General features: G+C 40.6%; 2 protein-coding genes across 2 annotated transcripts in view; both read right to left on the reverse strand.

Annotated features, from left to right (window-relative positions):
* Positions 1–5,252: 5,252 nt before the first annotated feature.
* Positions 5,253–9,199, reverse strand: cep15 (centrosomal protein 15). Its single transcript, XM_033966952.2, has 6 exons — positions 8,919–9,199; positions 8,029–8,196; positions 7,738–7,861; positions 7,608–7,676; positions 7,361–7,548; positions 5,253–5,609 (listed from the first exon to the last, which is right to left on the reverse strand). Exons 1-6 carry the CDS (start codon positions 9,197–9,199, stop codon positions 5,579–5,581), a joined length of 861 nt encoding a protein of 286 aa, XP_033822843.2. The 3' UTR covers positions 5,253–5,578.
* Positions 9,200–11,213: 2,014 nt separating this feature from the next.
* The window catches only part of LOC117370822 (receptor-type tyrosine-protein phosphatase gamma-like), a 356,737-nt gene continuing 353,905 nt past the window's right edge, over positions 11,214–14,045 (reverse strand). Inside the window, exons 29-30 of the mRNA XM_055221797.1 lie at positions 12,698–12,833; positions 11,214–12,388 (exon numbers count right to left, since the gene is read on the reverse strand). Of these exons, the coding sequence (XP_055077772.1) occupies positions 12,272–12,388; positions 12,698–12,833 (253 nt within the window). The 3' untranslated portion in view covers positions 11,214–12,271. The remainder of the gene's footprint in view (positions 12,389–12,697; positions 12,834–14,045) is intronic.

Below are 14,045 nucleotides of genomic sequence, written 5' to 3' on the forward strand. Positions count from 1 at the left end.
AGACAAAGTAGAGGGATGGAGCTACACAAATATAGGCAACTGTTCGGCTGTGGAGTTGATTATTCGCTCGTGTTCCGGTTATTACGCGCGCAGACCCCGGCTCCATATTTATTGACAGACACGATCTTAATAATCCAACATTTACTCTCGAGTGCGGTAATGGTTCAAATGATGAAGAGCGGACACTTCACACAGAATTGCATTAAAGATCTAACCGGCCTCGTGAGGCGGCTGGCAGCGCGCACTAATCGAGCACTCGGGCCGCTCGTCCTCAGGGCCCGTCTTAATGGGGCCCGGTGTATTCCGCGCACGGGCCCTGGAACAATATTATCCCTCAGTATCCCTGCACACATTCACCAAGAGCGCGCTCCGTGCTCCCCAATGGCGCGCTTTCTATTAACAGCCAATTAAGCGCGCGCTCAGCAGCCGGTCCGCGGCAGCCCGGCACATGCACGCGCAGTTTTGCCTGCCACACGCACGCGCACAGTGCAGAACTAACGGAGCAGGAGCAGCACGGGTCCGGGCACAGTGGGAAAATGAGACAGGCTGAACGGATAAAGGCAAACAGAGGAACCGTCAGTTATGTGACTTTTAAATATCTTAATCAAGGCAAACGAAGAGTAAAAGAAGGACTTACAGCACGTTACTGCGGGGCATTTACCAGGAAGGCCACGAAGAGTCATGTGTTTTGCAGAGAGCCACGCTGTATTGATTTACTTTTCCCTGCATTTGTCTTTTTGAAAGTAAAAGTAGGATATCCCCCATTTTCAGCTGATAAAAAATGATAAAACAATGACAAACAAAATGTATATAATCTGATAAAATACAGAATATGAATGGTGCAGCTGATAAGACTTGATGATTCATTTACTGCAGGAGAAGGCCTATTTATATCGAATGTTTTAAAGTAGAAGTTGTACCAAAAGCCGGTTGACTACACGGGCACACAGGAAAACAGCACCACCTCGTGACAAGTGAGCACTATTTGATACAGAGGCTAAGGAGTCAAGACAGTCAAGTCAATCCACAGAAAATTGAGTGGGATGTGTGTAACGAAGCTGCAGACCTGCAGATGATGTGGTGATTCTATGAGGAAAATAAATGTCCCAAATGTTCAGCAAACACATTTACATACCAGATTGTGCATCTTCATCACTGCTGCTGCTGCCTAAAGTGTACAGCCAAAATGACATAATTCAGTGTTGATTACATTAACATCAGGCTGTTCACATGAAACTGAGAAAATACGATACTGTTCAGAATAATAGCATTCACATCTGAGTATAGGGAAGAGAAGGATTTTGATGTAGTAACTTAATTTGAAACTAATTTTAACTCATGTGTCAAAAGTATCAAAAACAATAATCAATACTAAAACTAATATTGAAACTAGCGAAATGGCAATAGTGAAAAAATGTTAAAATCTGGCAAAATTTGACTTGATCATGACTTTTTAGAAAAGTCATGATTTTTATCAATAGTAGTAATACTGTATAATAACACATGGTAACATCAGTTTGTGAAAATGACATTTTATTCTTAAGAAAAAATATTGTTTTTTGTTATTTTAGTATCATGATTGTTGTCGAGTGTCAAGTCTGTTTCTTTCTATCTACATAGAGTTTGAAATGTTAGTATTGTGACTACATTACTCCAGTGTGCACTTTGAGCTGATAACAAATATTAGTCTTCACTAATCAGTGGAAGTGGGCAAAATTTAGAATATGACAAAGCATTTGTGTCCAGTGCAGTGATGTGAACCCAGACTGGCCTTTTCACTGCAGCCCTACACATCTGAGCAATGGTGCAGCGTGCACGTGGCTTTGATGCGGCGTGTGCACGTGAGAAGAGGAGGGGGCTTGTACATGGCCCCCCGCAGTAATCATCTGTCAACAACAAGAGGCCATCCCTGAACAACCCCCACCTCAGTGAATCTGCGCCAGCACAAAGTCTGGCCGGGACAGGAAGAGAAGAAAGAGCAGGACTTTTGTGCACGCTGAATTGGTGGTAAATGGAGATTAGCGGGGAGCTTTAGCGGCGCGCACAAGTGCCTGATGAGGAGCGCTCCGTGAAAAGGACCAATTAAGTCTACCAAATGTTAACTTACATCAGTTTCCCCTCAGTTTAGCCCACATGAAACTCCAATTAAAGCATCCCCAGTTAGCAGCTTTTTATCCGGAGGGGTGTGAGGGCCACTGAGCCACTTTCCCACAACATCTGAGCAGCACCATTGTCCACTTCAGCTGCTGCCTGCACCATCAGAGCTAGAATACCAATGAAGGCCTGCATTACATTTTGTATATTGAACAAATGTGATTATGGCATTCATTTTAATAGACACTTTGACTTTATATATACATTCAGTGTTTTTGTAATATGGTGTACTTTCCAATGTTATTCCAAATCATGTCAACATGCCACAAGATGTTGACTGCAAAGTTTTATTATCTCAATATAACTCCTCGCTATTCCTTATTTAAACATATTAATGCTTTAGGCACAGAACAGACAGACATCCCTCAAAAATCCCTCACAAAAAGCCGTTCCAACTCATGGTCACATGTTTGTTATAGATTTGATGTAGTTGAGACAAATATTGAGCAGGAGCAGCTCAAAAGCTGCTCAGAAGCTGCCCGCCCGGGCCCCCCTCCACCCTCGTTAGAGCCCACTCAGCTCAGCCACAATAAGCTGGGCTCTATTGTGAAGAGTGAGGGGTTAATGAGCTCTGCTCTGAGCTGCTCCTCTCAGATTCACCCAAAGACTGGGCTGAATACAAGAGGGCTGTTTAAGACGTTATGTTGAGCAACACCAATCACATCATGTGAGCTCCAAGCAGCAGCATGTGTACTGTGTGTGAGAACCAGGTACTCCAGAGGATCCACACTCACATCAACCTGCCGTTAGTTTCTAACTTGTCATTAAAAGACTGTTCTGTGCTATGTGACAGTACCAAACAACTTAAAAATGTTATATGGTAAGGTAATATTTCTACAATTTTGTACATTTCAGGAAAACTCTTTTGATGTTGTCATATTTTAAAATGATCAAGTTATTCCAAACATCTATAAATTCAGATAACTGTGCACAAACTAGTTAATTACATTAGAAAGTTTCAAAATATGACTAAGAGGCTCCAATACAAAAAAAACCCCAACAACAAAAAAAAACAAAAAAACAAAACAAAAAAAAAACAAACAAAAAAAATAAAAATAAATAAAAATAAAAATATTTTAAATTATTTTAGAGTAAATTATGATTCACAAAAGGTGACAGTGTTGCTTCTACTGGATATAAACATTGTTTTGACACAGTAGACCACACTATTCTTTTAACTCGCCTGAAACACCTTGGCCTCTGTGGTGCTGTTCACATCTCACATCTTTTCTCACAGATAGAACATCTATGTTGAGTGTCGACATGTGCTCCTCCCAGGTCCATAAAATCACATGTCGTGTGCCCCAGGGTTCCATTTCAGGACCTATGCTTTTTAACCTGTGTATGTTTTGGTGGTGTCATCAGGAGATACGGAATTAACTTCCACATTTATGCAGATAATATGCAGCTTTACATCTCCATGTCTCTTGATGACAGCGATGATGCTCTTTTTAACTACATTTTACATATCAAATCCTGGATGGTAGAAAATATTCTTCAGCTTAACCAGGACAAAACCGAGGTGTTGGTCATCGGTCCTGAGGCTGAGAGAGAAAAACTTTTACCAAAACTACAAGCACAGTCTTTTGACCCATCTCCAGGACTATGCGCTCCTCTGGCAACAGGCTCCTAGTCAGTCCCAAAGTCAGGACACACACTTACAGCGAGGCATCTTTCCAATACTATGGCCCTCACCTATGAAACAGCCGACCAGAGGACCCCAGGGCCACAGAGAATGTTCATGTTTTATTTGTTTATTATGTGTATTTGCCGTATTTAGTTTATTTATTTATTTTATATAATTAATAAATGTATGTGTTTGACACTATTTTATATTCTAGTTCTTAGCTTTTAACTCATATTGTTTTATCACTGTTGGATCTCCAGTGTTTCCTCTGTAGGAGCTCTCTGCACCAGGAGCAGTGGACGGCTGCTGCTGCTGGGGCCAGTATCATGGGCTCCTGGGGGAGGGTTGGTGCTTTGGCCTCATTCCTGCCCTGGGCCCTGGATGCGAGCGGCTCTCTGCTCCTCACACAAATGGCTCCTCTGATAATTCTTCCTCAGATGGTTCGTCTGTACTCAGCCTCATTTATCTATACGTTGTTATGCATTTTAACATGTGTGCCTGTGTGTGCGTGCATGTGGGTGAGACTGTGCATGTGACTCTCTGTGAGCTGTATGATTGTGTGGGTTCAGGCAGTTGTGTGGGGAGGGTGGGTGGAAGGGCATGTGGGATTGTTTTTTAATGACTGTGTTAACATGTCTGTATGAAAAGCACTTTATAAACAAAGTTTTATTTGAGTTGACATATTCTATTAAAATGTAAATCCTGCAAAGCTAATTACAAGCTCATTATTGTGCGTCCCTTTGTCCTGCTCTGATCTGCCCCTGTTGTCTCTGCACTGAATGCTCACACAGGCTCTATCTCTGTGTCCGATTGTGCACAGGGGGAGTAGATTTGGGATTTCCGGTCACGACAAATCTATTTGACCTGACACAACTCTGGGGGGAAGCTCCTCTGACCTTGACAATTGACCACATCACACCCTCTTAAACCTTAGAAAGCCTTAACTTTACAAATACTTACTTGTTCTCGCACATTTAGCTGTTCTTACCTTCATCTGCAGCAAATAATCAAGAAAATAAAAACCTTTGGCAGCAGAATGTCTGAAATGATAACTAAACCAAAGAACAGTTGATGCTTGGTGTAGTGTACTGCTACTAACAATAATAATGCATTGTATTTTATATAGTGCCTTACAGTGCATTATTCAGTTCATACTTGGTGATGGTAAACTAGGCTGCCAATTTGCAAAACTGACCCCTCCTACTGCAGCCAAAACTCACTCACACATCACATACTAGGCAAGGTGGATTAAGTGTCTTGCGTAAGGACACACATTTATTATGCACTAGAACCACTGCTGTCCCACTGTGGCACCTGGTATTTTTAGTGATATCCCATCCAAGTGCATTGACAAGGAGGTATGGAAAAGCATAATCAATGAGAACTGCCTTCAAGATTTTTGTATCAGTTTTTTATAATTCCAGACATTTTACACGTTTGATGCATTGCGTCTGCAGTATTTACACCTCAGACACAAAGAAAAGGGTTTATTTTGCCTTTTTGTACACACAAGCTAACTCCGGCTGTGACTGAGACTGCTGTGTGCAAAAGTCCACTGATTAAAGAGCAATCAGGGACTTCATTACCCTAGCACAACGAAGAGTTGCAGACAACATGCACATCTAAGACTGAACATAAATCAATCAGAACAAAAGGCCTATGTACAAACACACATTTCCACTCTCGGTCTACTTATTGAGGCAGTCAATGTGAATAGCACCACACAACCCGACTTTAGCAGGCGACGGCAGAAAGACATCCGCCCAAGCGCGATCGATACAGGCACTAAAGTGGAATTCAGCCAGCCCTGCCAACCGCTGTGAGCATTCTGAAAGCACAAAGGAGGAGGGAGTATATTTAAGGCTATGAAGCAAAGGATTTTCACATTACATCCTATAGGAAGTCTGCATACATGTATATAGTGAGATAATTTGATTGACTTTTCTGTGAATGGGTACAAGAAAAAAGAAGCTGTAAGTGATTTTATTGAACAGTGTATGAGAAGTTTAGAGTTTTATGAGATAATAAAGTAGCAAGAAAGAAATAATGGGGTGAGTGATATTGACAAAATGTAAATGTAAATATGTTTTTGGATATCCCAATGATGATGATAATATAATATATTCAATACTCAAATGTGTTAAAATGTCCCTGTGAATTTCTTGGCTGAGGTTCAAATACTGCAGAAAATGTGAACACTGTAAAACTAAACACAAGAACAGAAACATCACCTTATACACTTGTATATGTACATTTTTTCTTACATGCCATATACTTATTATAATTAATTAATTATAATACCTTCCAAACAACAATTTCTATAGTATCTTGTAGACTATAGTAACTCTAGCAGTGGTATTACAGTAGTTGTAGTCTAAAATCACACACACCCCCTCCTCTGCTTCTGTGGCAAAGACGACATATGATGTTCATACTTGACACTCATTAGACTCCAAACCAGACTGAAGTGAGAAAGAGCAGGCTGCAGTAGCACGCCTCACTGCCCCTGCGACAGTGCAGCATGGCAATGAAGCAGCCTGCAATTATCCATTATCCAATCAACTGCAGGCAACACTTAACCATTTACAGGACGTGAGGCTCAGCCATTATCTGTGGAGCATCCCAGCAGGACTCAGCCGCTCTGTGCTATTGCATAATCATATGGCTCCAGACTCCAGGACTGTGGAGCAGGCGACTGAAGACCTGGAGTTAAGTTACACATACTTGACTGGAGCATCACCAAAAACTGTCTGGTAAATTACGATAAATAAATATGATAAAACAGTTTTGGAGATATGGTGTATATGGTGGGTCAAACCCCCCCCCCCCCCCCCCACAAAATAAATGAATTAATAACTTAGAGTTTAATAAATGCATGAACATACTTCAGTAAGATATTTGTCTTTTCGTGTCATGAAGACACAGACAATGCACTACTTACAGGTGTAAAAAGTAGGATCATTTCTGCAGAGGTCACCTAATACTGGACCCACAGCACTTGTTTGTTCAGCCGTACTGCCTACAGCCTGTCCTGTCACAAATCACCCCACTCCTTCCCCTCCCCCCTTCTTAAATACTGCCCTTGACCTCTGTGCACTTGCCCTGTCCCACTCCTTGCACCCCCCCGCACAGTTCATAACAGTCCAGACTGGTGCGGTCACCAGTGGCCAGTGGCTAGTGAGCTCTCCCCCTGAGGGCTGGCAGGACTGGTCCCAGCTGAGGAGCCCGGGCAGCTGCCAAGCACAGCCCTCCCAATCCCCCCTGTGTGGGTGATCGCATTTGTCAAGCCGCCACTCTGTGTCAGGCCTTCACTGATCACCACAATTATGGGTTAAGTGAGGAGGGGCGGGGGTCCTGGAGGAACAGGCCCTTATCATCGGGTCACAGGTGAACCACCACTCAAAAACACACACACTCTTGGTGTAATACATTTTGCCTAAACAAATGTAATAAATGCAATTGGTTTCTTATCTGTAACATGGGCTCCCTCTAGTGGTTTATTACTTTCACTGTAATAAAGAAGATATTACATCTTGTACAGTCTAGAGTACATTCATTAAGCAGGGCAGTCCCTCTTACTTTTTTTTAGAAGAGCTAGACTGGCTGACCGGACTAGGCAGAGGGGGCAGACCCGTGTCTTTGGTTTTTCTACGTTTGTGTTTTGCTCCCATAGTTGGCTGAGCATCAGTGAGACGATGGAGACCTTTCTCCAGCAGAAAGTGCTCCCAGGCTGGGACAGACTCCTCCACAGACGCCCAGTATCTGCTCTGGAATAAACACATGTCAGAGATCAGCACACACCATAAAGACTGGACTGTCCTGTTACCTCCAGGTCCTGCTCTTCTGATGATGGCCGCTGAGCCTCTCTCAGACTATGCTCCATATTCTCCAGTTCCTGTATGGAGAAGAAACTATCATTTCTGTGCCTAAAGGACTATCCAAGTAATAAAAGTGACCTGTAAAAGCGCTTGGTTCCTGCGGTGTGCAGCCTCACTCCTCTCTCTGTGCTGGAGACGATGGTCCCTCAGCTTCAGCCTGCGCTCCTCCATCTGCTCCAGCAGTGAACGTCTCCTCTGTATACTTAACATTGAAAATACATAAAATATCTTTACAAAACGTAGCCAACGTTTACATTTAAATGCAGCAGGCTGTAAAAGCGCGGGTCTTGGTTTAGTGGACTTCTCCTGTGCGACAACACAGCGTTTCTCTACAAAATTCCCTTAAAACATAAACACAGAGTGACTTACATTTGTTCATATTTAATGGCCAGTTCCATCAGCCTCAGAGGAGAGAAGTCGTCTTCGTTTCCTGAAAAGTCAAGTCGACTCTTTGTTACAGCAAGTACAGCAAACCCACGCTGTTTCACACGGAAGTGAAGCATTAGACGAGGCTGAATGTTGAACTTCTGGGAAATGCTGAACAATAGATTTAAATGCATCTTAAATACGTTACAAGACCATCCGCAAAATGTGCGTATTCCGCAGGGGTGAGTGCGCACCTTTCCAAATAGGTGCGCGTTTATTTTGAAAGGATTTCTCGTCCTTCTTTACATCAGTGAAACTTTGGTCAGGAACTTAAAGCGTGCTGTTTGTTTCCATAGTAATGCACGGGCGGTTTGTGCTGCCCTCTATCGGCACAAAAAGGCTAAACAACGTGTTTAGATAATTTTCTATTTATCCTCAGAAGACAAAGCTATATAAATGGCAACAAAACTCGTTTATTTACAGCTTTACTTCACTATATGCCTTTTCATGGGGTGAATGTTTTCTTACATGTTGAACAGCCGAAGAATTTATCACATTCTTGAATTCCTCTATGTAAATCACGGTGCACTTTCTAGTGAATGTTTTCTCACAGACTGAAGAGCTGTAAAGTTGTTCACATCTCTGCATTCTTCCGTGTAAATCTAGATTAGATTTCTGAGCAAAGGGAACAGACTGATTGGCTGTAAGGTGTGTTTCTTGGGTGTGATCTAGAATGGAAATCTAGTGCAGCCATTTGAGTTATTATTTATTTATTTATTTATTTATTTATTTATTTATTTATTTATTTATTTTTGCTATTATGTATATATATTTTTTAAGTTTAACAGTAAGTTAATTTGCTTCACTTTATTCTCATATAAATGTTTTCTCACAGGTTGAACATCTGTAAACTCCAACGTGTTTTTGTAAAAGACATGTTTCCATTGTGGGCAGCAGCACTCGTCTCTGGTCCTATGACTGGCTGCCTGTTTGAGGAATAGACCTGAGTTTTGTGCAGCTGTGCTTCTGTTTTGGTCTGGACTTGGTTGTTGTGGTCTCCATCAGCCTCTTTCTCCATCTGTTCATCTGAAAAGGCTGAAAGGAGCTCTCCAGTCTTCATCATGGTCAGAGTCAGAAGAGTCCTCTGTGTCTCCCTCAGTCTCTGCGTGGACATGTGGCTCTGAGCTTATGCCCCCTCTGTGTGTTCTTTCTGTGCTCTGTGTCTTTGTTGAAACAGTGAGGAGTCCCCTTCTGTCTTCACACAGACAGCTCTGAACTCAGGGATAGGACTGGGAATGTGATAAAAAACAAAACAAAAAAACACACACATACAATTGCAGTGACTTTACACAAGGAATGTCCAAACTTCTTTCTTCAAAACATAGACAAAGTGGAGGGCTGATCAAGGGTCAGTCTGCTGGTCAATATAGTGAATAATTCAAGAATGTGTATTTATAACAGGTCAGAATGAGCAATCAAACCTTTATGCTTAGATCCTCAATAGGACACAGTAAATATTTGATAATGGCTGTATAAATGTAGATTTGCAAATAAAATATGGAGGCCTGAGGGTGACATTTGTCCCTGGGCCATAGTTTGGACCTGCCTACTTTAGATTGAATGATCAAATAACTGAAAAGTGAAAAGTGTTTATGTAACAATTTGCTACCCACTTTTGACCACTTGCTCCTCGATAACTTTCCAAATACTATGAGCTATATTTAGGCTATACTAGTTGCATAAACACATACACATGTAACTATATTCCTATGTAAAATGTGCTTTGTAGCCCAAAATTGGCCTAATCTGGTTTGTATTGTAAATGTATTCATAAATCAAGAATGATATTTCCCCTTCAAATGTTGTTTATGTTTATTATTACTGCCATCATTCCCCACATTCTTCATACATAACAATAATGATCGATGACGAAGTGAATACCTGTTGAAAGCACACTAGTACAAATACAGATATATTATTGTGATCAGAGGAGGCCAAAACCTTTAAGTCTTTGGTAAAAAGGTTTCCAAAATCCAAACACAGGGTCTTGACGACATATTTTCTCAATTTTTGTGCTGAGGGGAATCACGTTTTTTTTTTTTTTTTTTTTCAAATCAAAAACACAAGCCACCTGACGCCATCGATCACAGAGGTACAGGATATTTTCAAAGGCAGGTTGAAGTGTCGGGTCATAGTATTACTTTGGACCTTAAACGCACCACATACTAGAATAAAAAGTGGGGTTGCATGTACACAAGGCCTCAAGGTCAAAATAAGTTACAAGCACAGATACAGAACACACCGGCCTGATTATGCTACGGACTTCATTAAATGTAAAAAAACATTAATAATAAATAAAATTGTGATGTTTTTGTTCTATTGCTGACCTCTACAACTGTAACACAACCATTGACATATCTGGCATTTCAAGTAATAATACATATTTCCCTAAATTCTAATAAAATCCAAGTTGCGTGTACAATCTAATAAGAACTGCAAATTGATCTGGACTGACAGTTTATATATTTGTGTAGAAATCTATGGCTGACTAAACCAGGACTTGACCAGAACTAAACCAGGTCTAATGGTACACTGTGTAACTTTTCAGGCGGAGGGTCCATAGAATGATACTGTATGGCATTAAACATATCGATTGCCATGGAGACAAGGTGACACCACAGAACCAAGTTAGAGGTCAGATCTGTGGAGAAGTGACCCTGCTCACAGTAAAAATGTATGTTTTTTAAAGGTATTATTTAAGCAATTAAAACACCTGTAATTGAAAAAAAAAAAGCAAGGCAGTTCAGTACCATGCCATGGAAAATTCTAGTCAAAACAATAACATCTTCATGGAGACAAGCAGGTAGCATATATCCATCAGAAAAGTTACATAGGGCACTTTAAAAATAGGTTACATAATACAAAAATCTAACTAGAATTTGTTCATGAATACACTTTAACCATTTCATATCTATAGATGCTAACCATTTCACCAGTTATGTTTCCTTCAGCAGTGTTTGTTCTGAATCTGTGCTTGTCTGTCAGAAAAAGAAGTTGCATCACCATTTGTTTATGTTGAATAATGTAAAATATTGGATGGCATAGCAGCGTAGAAGGACGCGTCCGAGTTCGTGAATTCTGCTGTGGTCTCAGGTGGGCGGCCACAAAGAACATGTACAAAATCACAGTTATTATGATAAGGATATATTTATATATGTATACATACAGTATCACCATATATTAAAAAGCATATTATGAATTATACAAACAAATAAGAATTTCACAGTAGCAGTTGTTACACCACCTAAGATTCTCCGATGTGGATGAGACTAAATTCAGAAGAAGTGTCAACAGAAGAACTGACAAACCGATGAATAACCAGGATGTAAAAGTGTGATCTCTGTCTTAGAACAATGACATACATTCATTGGCCACTTGATTTGAGACAGCGTATGAGCACTTTATTATGGACTTACCCAACCACTAGGCAGGAGCAGTATGAGGCATATTTAATCTTATGTAGATATGGAATATGAATGATTCAGTGCATCAAGGCAAGTTAGCCAATCACATGCTTGCATTCAGAATGATAGAGTGGGCTATCATAAGATGGGTTGCGTTTACCATGTGGATGATAGGGTAAGTATCCTACAAAGGGACGTTCCTCTGTGCGGCTATAGGCTGTAAATGTGATTCTATGGTACGGTGTTATTTTGGTGTTCTTATGTATGTATAAAAGGCATTGAGGTGCTGTACTGTAGGATGATTAGATGAGTGAAAATAAACACGTGTCTCTAATAAAATGGCCAGGGAGTGTGTGAGAACTGTGTGACTCTGGAGATGTCAGGCAACACTGTTTTCCACCAGCAGGTGGCAGGATGAGCAAGGGTTTCCAGAAACAGTTACTTAAAGTCCAAGGCCATGGAATGTTAAACCAGCTGGAGTGAATGAGATCCAAGAGACTGTAGTAGAGGCAGTAACACTGACATTTTAGTGCAAACAAGAACAGACAAAAGTGTTTCTCGTTGCCTACTGTCATTGAACTGAAAAGCGCAGGAGCAGACTCTTCAGTAGGAGAACTTTTTGACATAAAATGGCGAAAAAAATAAATATCAAAAACTTTTCAGTGTAAAAAAGTAATCAGGTTATTTTAACCAAGAGTCTGGCAAAAAGGCCTCAAAAAGTCTTGTCCACAATAGTCCAGAGGGAGTCCCCTCCTGTGTGGGACCCTGTGTTTGAGCAGAGCCTACACACTCTGGGCCTTGTCTGTGATGAACTGTGTCTCCCTAATGTCTGTGGGCCCCACACCGTCCTGACTGGAGACCAGGCTGAGCACAGCTCTGTACAGGAACTCGTACTGCTCCTGCAAGACAACCAACAGATAACTCAAGTTAAAAAAGGAGATAAAATAAAGAAAACAGAAATAACTTTTATTTTTGTTCATTAAATGCAGACCTGTCCAATTAAATGCAGTTAATGTTAAAATGCTGTTAATTAAATGCAGACTAAGAAACATGTCATATCTCTAAGTGGTAAGTAATCTGATTGTTTACAACATATTAAGCTTTGGTCACGTTTTAATTCTGAAGACTGACAAAAGATCTGCAAAAGAAAAAAAAAAATCTTGTAACTCTGAACACCAGTGTTTCTAAATAAAAGGTGGTGAACTCACAACATCAGTGAAAACTCCAGGCCTCATGAGGTTGATCATCTTGGCCACTTGATAAACATCTACGATGCCTTCACACTCCAGCTGCTGAGACAGAGTGGTGAGAGCACAGAGCAGGCCTGCTGACAGCGCGCCCAGTCTGCACACAAAACAAAGGAAAAAGCAAGTGTAAAAATAGAGCTTTATATGAATTACAGTCACACTTTGATGGTCTAGTGTTTCCCAAGCAAAGGTACAGGAACTAAGTAGTACTTGGAACGATTTCAGATTTTAAAAGATGGTGAAATTAAATGTAGTATTTCAATTGAAAATGTTATTTGTGGAGGATTTTGAAGATCAAAAATTTACTTTAATGTGCTTAAAGATCAACATAATTAAAACAAGAAAGTATTTGATGAATAATTGACACTGAGAATCCAGATACCATTCAGATAAGTCTTGTTTGCTTTAGTATGAGAGTGCAATACAAAGCTTAGAATTCCAATGTATCCAAGGATTATTACAGACATATTATATTACATATATATTACACAATAGATTATGAACTTTTTAACCATTATTTTAATACATTTAAAATTGGACAATAGTTTCATGTCCATATTCCTGAATATGGAGACATGTCTACAGAGCGCCACTATTCACTGCTCTTATCACATACAAGTTAATATGTAAGGATGACAGCTTTGGACATGCTTGCTCCTGGGGTCACCTTCACATTGTAACTGCTCCTGTTTCATTACCATTCTGTCAGGTGCAAAGCTGAAACCACCACTAACAACCCATGCCTGGCTGAGTAATGAGCATGCACACAATTAGGCCAGGCCTCTAACTGACACTCTCTGAGGTGCTGTGGCTGCCTGTGCCATAGCAACCAGATGAAGAGATCAATTAGTCACTTTGCTTCTAGAGGATGCGACAAGCAATCTCCATTATTACCATGAATAAACATGAGGGGGATTGTGGATTAGAGTGTCATTCTGCACTGTTAATATCGGTCAATACTAAAGACACTTTGATTAGGTGTAATGGAGAGTTTTGGGGTTGGTACCTGAGAGAGGCGGGGATGTCTGACACGTGTTGCATTGAAGAATCATAGTATGTACGTACTATATATACAAGTGAATAAACAGTGAAGAGTGTGCATTTGACTGTTAAACAAGCTAATACAAGAGCCTACACCAGTACAGCCAATACACAAGTTTATGATCAGAAGAACCAAAGAAAAAAAATGTAATTTTGTGAAAATTATGAACAATAATTTGAATGTTTGGCACAAACCATAAAAGTGCACGGTGTAACTTTTCTGGTGGAAGGTCTGCTTCCATGGAGATGTTATTGCTTTGCCTGGAAC

Source organism: Periophthalmus magnuspinnatus, chromosome 5 (genome assembly GCF_009829125.3).
Source record: "Periophthalmus magnuspinnatus isolate fPerMag1 chromosome 5, fPerMag1.2.pri, whole genome shotgun sequence".
In the NCBI taxonomy this organism is placed as follows: domain Eukaryota; kingdom Metazoa; phylum Chordata; class Actinopteri; order Gobiiformes; family Gobiidae; genus Periophthalmus; species Periophthalmus magnuspinnatus.

Bases quoted from the DNA above. Each gene is read 5' to 3' on its own strand.
- cep15 (XM_033966952.2), bottom strand. From the start codon at position 9,199: ATGTCCACGCAGAGACTGAGGGAGACACAGAGGACTCTTCTGACTCTG. The intron at 7,862-8,028 runs GTAAGTCACTCT...TTCAATGTTAAG, and splicing joins GCCATTAAATATGAACAAAT to TATACAGAGGAGACGTTCAC. The intron at 7,677-7,737 runs GTCACTTTTATT...TTCTCCATACAG, and splicing joins GGAACCAAGCGCTTTTACAG to GAACTGGAGAATATGGAGCA.